We start from the raw sequence: 15,722 nt of genomic DNA, 5'->3' as shown, positions 1-15,722 counted from the left end.
GATTCAGATATTCATCTCTATGATCATATCATAGATCTTTTATCCTCTTGTCACGATGATCTTTCAACTTCACACTGAAATTACTTGAACCTTTCAATAATTCAGACTCGTGATTCATCAAGTAAATATACTCAACATCTACTCGAATCATCTGTGAAGTAAGAACATAACGATATTCACTGCATGCCTCAGCACTCATTGGACTGCACACATCAAAATGTGTTACTTCCAACAAGTTGCTATCTTGTTCCATCTTACTGAAAACGAGGCTTTTCAGTTATCTTGCCCATGTGGTATGATTTGCATGTCCCAAGTGATTCAAAATCAAGTGAGTCAAAACAGTCCATTTGCATGGAGTTTCTTCATGCATATACACCAATAGACATGGTTCGCATGTCTCAAACTTTTCAAAAACGAATGAGCCCAAAGATCCATCAATATGGAGCTTCTTCATGCGTTTTATACCGATATGACTTACGTGGCAGTGCCACAAGTAGGTGGTACTATCATTACTATCTTTTGGCATGAACATGTGTATCACTACGATCGAGATTTAATAAACCATTCATTTTAGGTGTAAGACCATTGAAGGTATTATTCAAATAAACAGAGTAACCATTATTCTCCTTAAATGAATAACCGTATTGCGATAGACGTAATCCAATCATGTCTATGCTCAACGCAAACACCAAATAACAATTATTTAGGTTTAACACCAATCTCTTTGGTAGAGGGAGCGTGCGATGCTTGATCATATCAAGCTTGGAAAAACTTCCAACACATATCGTCAGCTCACCTTTAGCTAGTCTCCGTTTATTCCGTAGCCTTTTGTTTCGAGTTACTAACACTTAGCAACCGAATCGGTATCTAATACCCTGGTGCTACTAGGAGTACTAGCAAAGTACACATTAACACAATGTATATCCAATATACTTCTATCGACCTTGCCAGCCTTCTTATCTACCAAGTATCTAGGGTAATTCTGCTCTAGTGGTTGTTCCCCTTATTACAGAAGCACTTAGTCTCGGGTTTGGGTTTTACCTTGGGTTTCTTCACTAGAGCAGCAGCTGATTTGCCGTTTCATGAAGTATCCCTTCTTGCCCTTGCCCTTCTTGAAACTAGTGGTTCCACCAACCATCAACAATTGATGCTCCTTCTTGATTTCTACTTTCGCGGTGTCAAACATCGCGAATACCTCAAGGATCATCATATCTATCCCTGATATGTTATAGTTCATCACGAAGCTCTAACAGCTTGGTGGCAATGACTTTGAAGAACCATCACTATCTCATCTGGAAGATCAACTCCCACTCGATTCAAATGATTGTTGTACTCAGACAATCTGAGCACAAGCTCAACAATTGAGCTTTTCTCCTTAGTTTGCAGGTTAAGAAAGTCATCGGAGGTCTTATACCTCTTGACATGGGCACGAGCCTGAAATCCCAATTTCAGCCCTCAAAACATCTCATATGTTTCGCGATGTTTCAAAAACGTCTTTGGTGCCTCAACTCTAAACCGTTTAACTGAACTATCACGTAGTTATCAAAACGTGTATGTCAGATGTTCGCAACAACCACAGACAACGTTCGAGGTTCAGCACACTGAGCGGTGCATTAAGGACATAAGCCTTCTATGAAGCAATGAGGACAATCCTCAGTTTATGGACCTCGTCCGCATAATTGCTACTATCAACTTTCAACTAATTTTTTTTCTCTAGGAACATATCTAAACAGTAGAACTATAGCGTGAGCTACAACATAATTTGCAAAAACCTTTTGACTATGTTCAGGATAATTAAGTTCATCTTATGAACTCCCACTCAGATAGACATCCCTCTAGTCATCTAAGTGATTACATGATCTGAGTCAAACTAGGCCGTGTCCGATCATCACGTGAGGCGGACTAGTCATCATCGGTGAACATGTTCATGTTGATCGTATCTACTATACGACTCATGCTCGACCTTTCGGTCTTCTGTGTTCCGAGGCCATGTCTGTACATGCTAGGCTCGTCAAGTTAACCCTAAGTGTTTCGCGTGTGTAAATCTGTCTTACACCCGTTGTATGTGAACGTTAGAATCTAACACCCGATCATCACGTGGTGCTTCGAAACACGAACTGTCGCAACGGTGCACAGTTACGGGAGAACACTTCTTGAAATTGTTGTAAGGGATCATCTTATTTACTACCGTCGTTCTAAGAAAATAAGATGTATAAACATGATAAACATCACATGCAATCAAATAGTGACATGATATGGCCATCATCACTTTGCTCCTTTTGATCTCCATCTTCGGGGCTCCATGATCATCATCGTCACCGGCATGACACCATGATCTCCATCATCATGATCTCCATCATCGTGTCTTCATGAAGTTGCCTCGCCAACTATTACTTCTACTACTATGGCTAACGGTTAGCAATAAAGTAAAGTAATTACATGACGTTTAAGTTGACACGCAGGTCACAAATAAATAAAGACAACTCCTATGGCTCCTGCCGGTTGTCATACTCATCGACATGCAAGTCGTGATTCCTATTACAAGAACATGATCAATCTCATACATCACATATATCATTCATCACATCCTTTTTGGCCATATCACATCACATAGCATACCCTGCAAAAACAAGTTAGACGTCCTCTAATTGTTGTTTGCATGTGTTTACGTGGCTGCTATGGGTTTCTAGCAAGAACGTTTCTTACCTACGCATGAACCACAACGTGATATGTCAATTGCTATTTACCCTTCATAAGGACCCTTTTCATCGAATCCGATCCGACTAAAGTGGGAGAGACAGACACCCGCCAGCCACCTTATGCAACTAGTGCATGTTTGTCGGTGGAACCGGTCTCACGTAAGCGTACGTGTAAGGTTGGTCCGGGCCGCTTCATCCCACGATGCCGCCGAATCAAGATAAGACTAGTAACGGCAAGCATATTGAACAATATCGACGCCCACAACTACTTTGTGTTCTACTCGTGCAAAGAATCTACGCAATAGACCTAGCTCATGATGCCACTGTTGGGGAACGTAGCAGAAATTCAAAATTTTCCTACGTGTCACCAAGATCTATCTATGGAGAGACTAGCAACGAGGGAAGGAGAGTGCATCTACATACCCTTGTAGATCGCTAAGCGGAAGCGTTCAAGTGAATGGGGTTGATGGAGTAGTACTCGTCGTGATTCAGATCACCGATGATCCTAGTGCCGAACGGACGGCACCTCCGCGTTCAACACACGTACAGCTCGACGATGTCTCCCACGCCTTGATCCAGCAAGGAGAGAGGGAGAGGTTGAGGAAGACTCCATCCAGCAGCAGCACAACGGCGTGGTGGTGATGGAGGAGCGTGGCAATCCTGCAGGGCTTCGCCAAGCACCTACGGGAGAGGAGGAGGTGTCACGGGAGGGAGGGAGGCGCCAAGGGCTCAGGTATGGATGCCCTCCCTCCCCTCCACTATATATAGGGGCAGGGGAGAGGGGGGAGGCGCAGCCTTGCCCCTTCCTCCAAGGAAGGGGTGCGGCTAAGAGGGGGGGAGGAGTCCATCCTCCCCAAGGCACCTCGGAGGTGCCTTCCCCCTTTAGGACTCTCCCCTTTTTCCTATATCTTGGCGCATGGGCCTCTAGGGGCTGGTGCCCTTGGCCCATGTAGGCCAAGGCGCACCCCCTACAGCCCATGTGGCCCCCCGGGGCAGGTGGCCCCACCCGGTGGGCCCCCGGGACCCTTCCGGTGGTCCTGGTACAATACCGATGACCTCGAAACTTGTCCCGATGGCCGAAACAGGACTTCCTATATATAAATCTTTACCTCCGGACCATTTCGGAACTCCTCGTGATGTCCGGGATCTCATCCGGGACTCCGAACAACATTCGGTAACCACATACAAACTTCCTTTATAACCCTAGCGTCATCGAACCTTAAGTGTGTAGACCTTACGGGTTCGGGAGACATGTAGTCATGACCGAGATGTTCTCCGGTCAATAACCAACAGCGGGATCTGGATACCCATGTTGGCTCCCACATGTTCCACGATGATCTCATCGGATGAACCACGATGTCAAGGACTCAATCAATCCCGTATACAATTCCCTTTGTCTAGCGGTATGGTACTTGCCCGAGATTCGATCGTCGGTATACCGATACCTTGTTCAATCTCGTTACCGGCAAGTCTCTTTACTCGTTTCGTAACACATCATCCCGTGATCAACCCCTTGGTCACATTGTGCACATTATGATGATGTCCTACCGAGTGGGCCCAGAGATACCTCTCCGTATACACGGAGTGACAAAATCCCAATCTCGATTCGTGCCAACCCAACAGACACTTTCAGAGATACCCGTAGTGTACCTTTATAGCCACCCAGTTACGTTGTGACGTTTGGCACACCCAAAGCACTCCTACGGTATCCGGGAGTTGCACAATCTCATGGTCTAAGGAAATGATACTTGACATTAGAAAAGCTTTAGCATACGAACTACATGATCTTGTGCTAGGCTTAGGATTGGGTCTTGTCCATCACATCATTCTCCTAATGATGTGATCCCGTTATCAACGACATCCAATGACCATGGTCAGGAAACCGTAACCATCTATTGATTAACGAGCTAGTCAACTAGAGGCTTACTAGAGACATGGTGTTGTCTATGTATCCACACATGTATCTGAGTTTCCTATCAATACAATTCTACCATGGATAATAAACGATTATCATGAACAAGGAAATATAATAATAATCAATTTATTATTGCCTCTAGGGCATATTTCCAACAATAACTTCATGCAATATGATAAAAAAACCATCTTGTTATCCTCGATGGCAACAATACAATACGTGCCTTGCTGCCCCTTCTGTCACTGGGAAAGGACACCGCAAGATTGAACCCAAAGCTAAGCACTTCTCCCATTGCAAGAACTACCAATCTAGTTGGCCAAACCAAACGGATAATTCGAAGAGACTTGCAAAGATAACTCAATCATACATAAAAGAATTCAGAAAAGATTCAAATATTATTCATAGATAAGCTGGATCATAAACCTACAATTCATCGGTCTCAATAAACACACCGCAAAAAGAAGATTACATCGAATAGATCTCCAAAAGAGAGGGGGAGAACATTGTATTGAGATCCAAAAAGAGAGAAGAAGCCATCTAACTACTAACTATGGACCCGTAGGTCTGAGGTAAACTACTTACACTTCATCGGAGAGGCTATGGTGTTGATGTAGAAGCCCTCTGTGGTGGATGCCCCCTCTGTCGGAGCTCCGGAACAGGCCCCAATATGGGATCTCGTGGATATAGAAAGTTGTGGTGGTGGAATTAGGTTTTTGGCTCCGTATTTGATCTGTCAGGGGTACGTAGGTATATATAGGAGGAAGGAGTACGTCGGTGGAGCAACAGGGGGGGCCACGAGGTAGGGGAGGCGCGCCCAAGGGGGAGGGCGCGCCCCCACCCTCGTGACCGCCTCTTTTGTTCCTTGGAGCAGGGTCCAAGTCTCCTGGATCACGTTCGGTGAGAAAATCACGTTCCCGAAGGTTTCATTCCGTTTGAACTCCGTTTGATATTCTGTTTCTTCGAAACACTGAAATAGGCAAAAAAACATCAATTCTGGGCTGGGCCTCCGATTAATAGGTTGGTCCCAAAAATAATATAAAAGTGGAAAATAAAGCCCAATATAGTCCAAAACAGTAGATAAAGTAGCATGGAGCAATAAAAAATTATAGATACGTTGGAGACGTATCAGGGTATACCTGTAAGGCCGTATGTTGACCGGCTTTGCTCCTGGTAAGAGCGGAATGGAGTGATCCCATGATTTGTGTTTCGGGAGCTCCTGTGGCTCGGAGAACACCAACTCAAATTCCGCCAAGAGGTGCTCCACTTCTGGCAACACAGTCGTGGCTGAGTCGGTAGAGTTGCTGTCTACTATTGGGTACATGGCCACCACATGAGCTACAGCATGGTCGTCTTCCAATTCTTGCAACTGGACCAAGGAAATCTATGTAACCGGTTGCATTTTGCTTTGCACTCCTTGCAACACCACAGTCGCACCCTCATGCTCAAATTGCAGGATATTCTGCTCCCAATCCACCACATAGGGCCACATTGTTGTAGCCAGTCCATGCCCATAATCATATCATAGCAGCCTAGGGATAACACCCGAAGGTCAGACGTGAACTAGTGATCCTGTGTCACCCACACACAATCTGGAATGATGCCAGCACAATGAAGCACTCCCCCGTCGGCAATCTTCACTGAGATTGGTTCCACCTGACGCACTTGCTCCTGTAAATACTCTGCCACCGCTTCACTGACGAACGAGTGGGAGCTGCCCGAATCCACTAGTATCAGTATAGATTTGCGTGCAATCCTTCCCGGTAACCGTATTGTGTGCGGCGTGGTCTGCCCCGTTGTCGCCAGTTTAGAGATCAACATCAAGTACTCATCATCAGAGTCCACGTCCTGAGCTTGGGGTGCTTGATGCTCGGCCTGTAGCAGCTCCAACAGCTCCTCAACATCATGCATTTGGACTGTGGCTGCACATTGGTGCCCTTGTCCCCAGCACTCGCTGCACTTGAAGCACAACCCACACGCGCGCCTGTAGTTGCGCAAGGCTGTCACGCGATCCTCGCCGCGCGCCCCTCGGTCCGCGCGATCGCCCCTGTCTGCGGCATGGGCTGCATCGACACCGCGACGGTCCTCCGCAGCCGCCGGTGGTGCTGGCAACATCTGACACGCTGGTGGTGCCCCAAGCGCCAACAAAGGACGTTGCGGCGCTGGGTGTTGCTGTCCTTCCTGGCGCCTGAATTCGCGGCGCGGCATCGCCTCGAGGAGTTCCTCCTGCATAGAAGCCAAGGAAAAGGCAGTATCCAATTCCTTTGGTTGATGCAACATTACGCCAGCACAAATTTCAGTTTGGAGACCCTCTAGGAACTGTGTTGTGAAATAGACTGAATCAAAGCCTGAATTATGTGCTAACATTTGATGCATTAACTCCTGAAACTTAGTCATATACTCATGGATAGTGCCAGTCTGCCGAAGAGTGTTGAATTGTCGCAGATGCACTTGGTACTGCTCGCGACCAAACTTGCTACAGAGAGCCTTGCACAAGGTCTCCCAAGTAAAGGTTGTGCTCTGCAACTCCTGAAGCTGCAGCCAACGAGCTGCGTTACCCGTGAAGTGCAAGGTAGCAACTCGAACCCACAACTCTGGCTGCACTCCATACACGTCAAAATACTTTTCACATCTACTCTTCCAAAATTGGGGATTATCACCATCAAACGATGGGAAATCCAACTTTGGCAAAGCCCAATTGTTCTGTGGGTAGTGCTTGTGCTCAAACTCCTTGCTCCTGTCCACTACCTCCCGCATACTATGTGGAAACAGAGATGAAGACGGGGGGTAATACGCACCATTGGTCTGAGGCGGCGCTAGGGTGGTGACCACCCCAGATGCCGAGCCCCCGGAATCGTAGACATCACCTTGGCCACTTGGCCCATGGTGCCCCGGGTCGACCGTCGGAGTCGGCGCGGTGGTACGCACCACTGAATCAGGTGCGGGAGCGGCTGGCCCCATCGCGGCGTCCGAATCTGCGAGCACGGGGTGGAGCGCGATGCGGCCCACCTGCGTGCGAAGCTCGTCGAGCTGCTGCTGCAGGTTGGACACGGCTGGCCGCCAAAGCTCGAGGGAGACTTGGATGGCCTCCAGCTTGGCCTCGTTGGCGGCGCGGCTGTCGTTGACGGTCTTGATTAAGGCCGCAAGTTGTTCCTCCATGGCTGCCGTACGTAGAGCTTGCTTGGTGGTGTAGCGTGGTTTCCACAGGTAGTCCGACGGCTCCAGATCGGCGAGGATCGATGATGACCTCTGATACCAAGTTGTAACGTACCCCTAAGATTGGATCAGAGGAGGGGAAGGGAAGGAGGAGAAGGCAGGGCAGCAGATCTGAAAGTAGGTGGGAGGAAGGGGATAAAGGAGGCCGAGGGAAGAACAACTTCCTCTCCAAATTGTACAGTAATCATCCGTAAAAAATCCCCCATCACACCACACATATATCACCCGTCTAGGGCTACACTCGATTGCCAGCTGTTCCTTGGTGGACTGGTCTTGTTAGCTTGGGTCCTTCGCTACTTCTCGTCATTGGGTCCCTGACGATCGGTCCCATTGGCAGCCTCCTGGTTCCCCGCGTCCTTCGCGGCACACCCTTGGGTCATGACAGCATGCCGGGGACTCATGATATTTGGCGATAATGACAAAGCTTGGATAAACGTGTGATACGGGTGCCATGAATTGAGTTTGTCCATTTGCAGTCTTTTGTTTCTTCCGAGTGATCCAGTTGCACACTCCCGGCACATGTGTACAAACAGCATCTTCACGTGCTATGACATGTGAAATAGAAAGCTCTCTTCTTATCCTCCGAGACCAAGAGATCGATGTACGTAGGAGTATATCATTTCTACACGTCAAGCATCTGTATGTGTGTATATATAGAGAGATGATGAATGAATCAAAACTAGAAGCATACGCGCCTTGCTGTGTCATTCTACTTTTCTACCATTTATTTGTTTTTCTCAATTTACGAATCGATTCCTTGTTGCTCTATTTGCCGGTCGGGGGTTGTTGTTCATTTCATGAGCCTTCTGTGTTTTGGCTTCCATAAATTTTGGGATCAGAACACCCTTTATTGCATTGCAGAATATGTCCAGATGCTAAGACACATCGTTATTTACTTCGTAGGATATTACTCGGTTTTTTTACAACTATTGTTCTTCACAAAAAAAATGATATGTCAGCAGCACTGCCAAATACATATCCAAAGTAGTGGTTAGCGTCACACATGTCCCAGACCTGCAGGGTTAAACTATAGTAATAGAAGAACATGATAATATTCATCTGTAAAACTAATTCAAAATTATGATATGCATAACTGAGGCTTCTGATTGTAGTATTCATCTACAACAATCATACAACTCTATGATACGACCAACCAATATTTCATAACTTATCTTGGTCACATACAAATAATACAAAACACCAACATCCCCTTGTTAGAGTCCGAACCAAAATGGAGCCTCCCCGTGCGTTTGGAATTTCAGCCGTCGGATTGGGTGTCCAAACGAGTTCTGGCCGTTGGATCGTGCGATGCATCGATCCCAGCCGTTGGATCTCAGATGAAACGATACGGGCCGTCGGATCGAGGCTGTGCGCTCCAGTTCATGCCACCGCCTGTAATTACCGTGCCCCACCAAGGGCATTCTCGTCTTTTCACATGCAGACCTATAAAATCCAGCACGTCCGTGGTGGAACCCTAGCCGCCTATCTCCGTTCCCTCTCTCTGCTCTCACGTCTCTCTCTCCCTCGCCTCTCTCGCGCCGCCGTCGACATGAGGAGCGCAAAGCGCCGTCCCGCCTTGACTACCGCCCTCTCCCACACGTCCTCCTCCCTGCTCCCATTCCTCCCTCGTGGGAACCCTAGCCGCCGCGCTCTCCCACTCGTCCTCCTCCCTGCTCCCCTTCCTGGCGGCGCTCCCGACCGCCGTGCGACGTCTTCTCCTCCCCACCGTCGAACTCAGGCCGCCGCTCCGTCCCGCGTCCCCGTCGCACCTTCCCTCGAGCCGCCGCTCCGCTCCGCATCCCCTCGCACCTCCCCTGCTGCCCGAGCCCCAAGGGCGGTGGATCCCTTTATTGGGGTGGACTACGGCGCTCGTATCTCCCGCGCCGGCGCTTCCCCGTCGAGCTCGCGTGTCACGTCGTCGGGGGGAGGGAAGTTGGCGCTGCTCTTCTCGAAGGAGTGCGTCGTCGCGCCGCCGACGGGAGGAGGCCAAGCGGGACGACGGGAGGAGGTCAGGCAGAGCGCCATCGCCACCGGTTGGCGCGTCGACGGGAGGAGGCAAGGCGGTGCCCGTCGTTGCCACCAGTTGCGCCCTACGCGGCCGAAGAGCACCAGCCGCAGGCGCTCGATGCAGGTGAGTGCAACGCAGCAGCGGCAGAAGCTGTTGCGAGGAACTCCGGCCACACCTGCGCTCCCTCAGACCCAACCACAACAGTTGGTTGATTTATCCCGATCTACTTAGCCGATTTCATTGCAGGGTTACTCTTGCCTTTTATATTTTGACCTTCTTTGTGCTTCAATTATCCAGGTTCAGCCCCTTTCCCTTTTCTGTTCGTCTATTTTGTCCATATGATCTATGTGTACGGTCTGTACATACCCATGGATGTAGTACGTGTATGGTTCTCATCATAGATGTTTACTATGGTGCCTACTACTTTTCACAGATATAGGGCTGATATTTGCTTACAAAAAAGGGCAATGGCTCTGAATCAATCATATGCTCTCTACTACATGTATGTGAAATTGCGGTTTGGATTTCTGATGTCTGGACATTAACTCTTGCAGGGTGTGTGAGAACATCTCCATTGTCCTCTGCAGTAGTAAGGTTTCTGTGAAGAACCGGCAGGTTAAAGCCAAGAGCAACTACAACTAGGAGAAGCCCTTCCTTCATCTTGCAAGGAAGTTGGCTGGCAATTGTCTCCCTCCCCATTGCTTTCATTTGCCTGTGGCCTCACATCATATATATATTTTAATGTTCTGGTTCAATAAACACATGGATTGGCGATTTGCCTTTGATTCAACTTGTGCAGGCACAAAGCTGAGCCTGTGGCGCGGCTACTGCCTGATGACCATGACAATCTGACCGAGTAGATCGATCAATCATGAGTTTTATCATACTTTGAGCCAAATCTTCACGCTTTTTTCTTTTATTTGGTTATACTGTGTAAATAGGAATCAATAATAAAAGTAGATGGTGCAAAGTTGTGCTCCCTAGCTTCTCTGGTGTAGCAAGTTAATATATATCTTCATTTATGTAGCATCTCTGGTGTTCCATTATGTTCAGCTATGTATGTTCATTTGGTCCCTTAGTTACTCCCTCGGCCCTCTTGGCTGCCACCGAATGGATTTTTATATTTTTGTATATCTTCATGGTCCTATGCTCCATATAGGCTTTTCTATGTATTAAAAAAAAATCAGCTGCATGAAAGTGATACATATATGTGATGATCTCTGACTTGACCTGTGCTGGGTTTACTCCTGCAGCAGTCGGTATCCAGTATAGCGGGTTTTGGGACGTGGGGTGGAGTAGCTACGACGGGGAGGGGCCCTGCGATGACCTTGATGCCTGCTACCGCTACCACCAGCATCAAGTCAGAAAAGGAAGGTACTAACTAAACTACATAAATATTCCTAGCTTCGGAAAGAAAAGATTTTAACTAGAGCCGCCTTGAACAACCATACATCATGATGTGTCGTTTGGACATGTGAATTCAATTGGTAGCATTGATAGATAAACTGAGCCAGCCATGAGTGCTCTGGCTAGAGAGTTTCTGAATTTTTACGTCCCTGCTAGCTCTTGGTCATATACTTTTAGGTTACAGCTCAATAACGAAAAAACATCAGAAAATAATCAACTGGATGCAAATAATTTCAGTTCTAAAATACAACTTTATCTTTTGGCATGGTCTTATCTTGATGTGATTTCCATTCTAGAATATGAATTGTTTCCGGAAAGTGTCCTTTTAGTTAATAGACTGCAGTCAATATTATTCTTTGGATGCCTGCAACCTCCAGCTAATTGTATTTATATAACCATATCTATATATTTGGATTGTGCTTGTAATCTAGAAACAAGGCATCAAATCCAGGTATTGAAGCACATACTAATTTCTTCGAACCTGCTATAGTATTACTTTCCATGCTATTCTTTTCTTTTCCTTAATAGTGTCGCTGTCTTTGCTTCCAACCGCTGACATGTGTCGGTTAGAATTTCATCTGGGTATATACTAGCTGTTTGTTAGGAGGTGGTATGCTCTTCATTGTACAAAAATAGTTTATTATAGTACTACCAGATATTGGTAGCTTGGGCACTTTCGAGGACTGCTGCTCGGATTCTTCCTGTGATCTGAACAAGCCTGTTTATGTACAATTTGTCGATAAATTGGTCATAGCTTATTTCCAAGCAGTTTAGTTAGTCAAGTATCAGGGTGTTGATTATTCAAACCTTTGCTTTCCAAATCGCAAGCATGATACATTCAAACAAAAATTTGTTCCAATGTAAAAAATTGATATGTACAATATGCCATTTCTATTTCTTGAGAATGACGTCGGGATAATGAGGTTATGTTTGCAAAGTACTTTCTTCATTAGGTTTCTTTACGTGCATAATGAACCTTCTATTTTATTATACTGTGGCCATAAAACACCATGTCATCTTATGGGAGGTCACAAAAATCTTTCCAGTTCTTAGAATTATATCAAACACATTAGATTATTTTATTCATTGCCTGGAAGCGAACCATCTCTATTCAAAACTGAACCTTTTATTGGTTGCTTGGTACCAATTTGTCTCTATTCTTTTTAGCTTCTTATGGTCCCTCCTCATGCCTTCTCTGCAGTATGATCAAAATTAATGTTTGGAGGGTGACGGTCTTAATATATTGTTGATGGCCAATGTTTGCGACCATTTCTGTGCAACCCCTTGCTTTAAAATTATGTACCTTTGTCATTTATTTTGGATATGTTGTTCTTTCTTACACATCACTCTGATTTGTATGGTTGTGGTGCAGGGCTGCGGGCTAGACTGAGAGGGCGAGACTGGGGAGGCTGAGTAGGAGACCAGATAGCGGTGATGTCGAGGTGGAAGTAGCCATGATCCCTGGAGATGTTCCTCAAGGTTAGTCTCCCTGTGTTTTCACATGCTAAATAAGGTATACAGTTTATTCATTTTTTCATTTAGGATTTTATGGGTAGTAACTGCTGCACTTCATTTTTCTGTACACAATGATTCCTTTTTGTTATTTCCTTTTGAATGCTTAGCCAAGAACTATTTCATTCATGTGGAACTCAAAATTTGATAGTGCCAACCTCAAAGAGATAGTGGTGGATGTATATAACTCATGATTTGGCAAATAGCTAAATTCCTTATGTTCTATTATTTCTTTCTTATTGTCTTTCCTACTTCTGGTTCCTGAACTGAACTTTTATCCTTCTCTGCAAAAAATAGAAGAGCAAATGATGGCTTGGATGACAAGGTGTTTTAACATGGCTATCTATTGTATAGTCAACTATATAGACTATGCCGTATAAAAGACTGTAAACAACTTACCTGACTACCACTATGGCCTGCTTTTGATATATTGTACACTGTTTCATAGCGTAATCAAGTTTTTTAGTACTCTGCGCATCTTCCATTTGTCCTCTTTTTTTAACATATTGGCCTCTATTTGATCTGCATGGTATATGTAATTGAAATGGATGTGCAGAACAAACATCAGGAAACAGTAGTAACTGGCAGCTACTTCTGGGTACCAATTTTGCTTTTCTGAATTATTATATTCCTTTTGTTCTCATAATAATTAGCTTGTGTTCAAATTGATTTGTCCCTGAGTATATGGTTATACTCTGTGGCAGTCATCATAATACTTTACGAGTTCCCCTTGGCCATTGTATCCTCTCCCTATTACTTTACAATCATCCTCGTCTTTTGTTTTAATCCCCTGAAATTAATTATCTCATTTTTGTTTGTGTAGATTCATATTTATCTGTGCCTATATGGTGTTGCGTGAAAATGCAAGCGGGCCGCAAGGTGCTGGTGCTTGGATCTCGGTTGCACTGGTGAGCCATCACTTCTCTCCACCATCCTCTTCACAATTATGGCCAATTGAGCCCAGAGGTACTCGATGAACTCACATACTTAGGAAATCAAGCTGGATATCATTTGCTGTATAGATCATCAGCTAATGTGCATATGGATATAGTAAATGTGTCATTATTTAGTTTGTTTCTCTGAATTGACCATGATGAGCATTTCACAAGTCACATCAAAATTTAAGCTGTCAGACTCAAAACAACAACTCAACTGTGTCTCTTTCCCCCATGTTGAAGAATCTTATATTTTTATCCAGCTAATGAATATGCACATCTGTATGGTTTCTAAATTTCTACAAAAACATTGCATAAGTACTTGATCATATGGTAAGGGTACCCTGGACCGACGAGTCATATTTTCTGTGGAAAGCCACCTATCTATTTTTCTTGTAGGATTTTGGTGCAGATAAGTTTACTCGGAAAAATTTAGGAAGCAAAAGAAAAAGGTAGGCATCCATGTACAGTAGATATTCGTATGCAACATGAAAGGAATAATCCTAAAAAGGGAAAGAAACATGGACTTGTGCCTAACCTATATGCTGCTTCCTGTACACTACACTATTGTTGTAAATTGTAATATGACTGAACATAGATTTTGTGAATAGATGTCCTATGTTTACATGGTACAGTATTGCGTGCTATTGAGTGTCCATTTGTTATTCTATGCTTTATTAGGTAAAATAACTTACTGAGATGTTCATTTATTTGAAATAATTAATAACGTTTGCTTCCTCATGTTAATAGACTATGCTTTTAAGACATAGTAGTTTGTTATTTGGTTGGTTTGATGTTCATGAGTGTAGTTCCTAAATCTCAACGAAACTTTTGGACTAACATCACCTATAATACAGAAGAGCACTAAATTTCATTTGTTGTGCAAGGCCTTTTTCTACCCGGTACTATTTTAATGTCACAGTTGCTATACCACCATTCTTGGCTATGACGCTCAGCTTCTTGTTGACAGTCAACATCCGACAAGTGGAGCACCCGACCATAGGAGACGGAAGAGGAGGCGAGCTATCCACAGTATTGTCCTCTCCCCGCGTAGCCACCTACATACACTGTCCACAAGTTGTATCAACCTCCATGTCCTCCACTTCCCCCGCCAGGTGGAAGCAGCACCATCGACATTCATGCCGTTTTCATCCTTTGCATCAAGAATACGTCATCCTCATGTTGGCTCTGTGGGAGCCGATGGGATTACCATGACACATGCCAATGTTTTGATAGTTTAGCAAGTGGAATTTTCTGATGATGTGGTTATGTCATGTGCTAGCAGATATAAATATTTAGTGATATATGCTGGTTCAGGAAATTGACGTTTGCTTCAACATCTGGCTAGGTTATGCTTTTAGGAGATAAATGTTCTTCTGTCATTTTAGTTTCAAGTGCTTTTGATTGATAATGTAAGGATGTGTACATATAGTAAAGTTTTCTATTACTAATTGGTTGAGTGATGCAAATTAGTGATTTTGCTCTCGCTTTGTTGTGTACTGGGCTAAGTGCTGGACCTCAACTGTTCTATGGTCTTTATTTTTTCATTTTTCATGCAGTATAAGAAATACATGCAGTGCTTCGTCTAAGGTACTATTTCAAATTACTGAGATCGTTACTGAAACCCCTTTTGCGGCATTTTTTCCTTATTATTACTTTACCTTTACGCTGGTTTATTTATCAGGCCTGCTTTATGCTATTTCTGTTCCAATATGAAATTTCAATTCAAAGGTTTGCTTCCCGATGTTCTAATTTGAAATTTGTTACCCTACTTTTGGTAGTACCTCCATGAGAAAGGAAGAAGTTTTAGTAATGTGGTGTTTTTTGGGCCATGTTCTTTTAGTTTGCAATTTTTTTTTATATTCCCACTCAAGGTTCACTTCCATCTCTTTAGAATTTTTTATGTTAACCATATAGAATATATCAGTTCTCTTGGATCATCGTTAGGACTTGCTTTTGTTATGTCATGTTGCATTTCCTACTACATGCTCAAAGTGTTGTAGTGAACCAGACCGTTACTATTATAAGTGATT

At 44.8% G+C, this 15,722-nt stretch overlaps 1 protein-coding gene across 8 annotated transcripts; it reads left to right on the top strand.

Moving 5' to 3' along the window:
- The first annotated feature begins 9,302 nt into the window (after positions 1-9,302).
- LOC119342175 lies at positions 9,303-15,174 on the top strand. 8 transcript variants are annotated; one of them, XR_005165434.1, is made up of 6 exons: positions 9,303-9,958; positions 10,082-10,132; positions 10,390-11,209; positions 12,615-12,721; positions 13,578-13,662; positions 14,660-15,174. XR_005165434.1 is itself a non-coding variant. In XM_037614012.1 (2 exons), exon 1 carries the CDS (start codon positions 9,377-9,379, stop codon positions 10,064-10,066), a length of 690 nt encoding a protein of 229 aa, XP_037469909.1. In that variant the 5' UTR covers positions 9,303-9,376; the 3' UTR covers positions 10,067-11,209; positions 12,615-12,716. The 8 variants fall into 8 exon arrangements, 1 of the variants encoding a protein (XP_037469909.1); XR_005165433.1 differs by lacking the exon at positions 10,082-10,132; XR_005165430.1 differs by having other exon boundaries at positions 10,082-11,209.
- The last annotated feature ends 548 nt before the right edge of the window (positions 15,175-15,722 follow it).

This window comes from Triticum dicoccoides, chromosome 7B (genome assembly GCF_002162155.2).
Source record: "Triticum dicoccoides isolate Atlit2015 ecotype Zavitan chromosome 7B, WEW_v2.0, whole genome shotgun sequence".
NCBI classification, from domain to species: Eukaryota; Viridiplantae; Streptophyta; class Magnoliopsida; order Poales; family Poaceae; genus Triticum; species Triticum dicoccoides.
The sequence above is the reverse complement of the archived record's forward strand: the minus strand, read 5'-3'. Positions and strand labels throughout refer to the sequence as shown.

Coding starts and splice junctions, on each gene's coding strand:
- LOC119342175 (XM_037614012.1), top strand. CDS start 9,377: ATGAGGAGCGCAAAGCGCCGTCCCGCCTTGACTACCGCCCTCTCCCAC.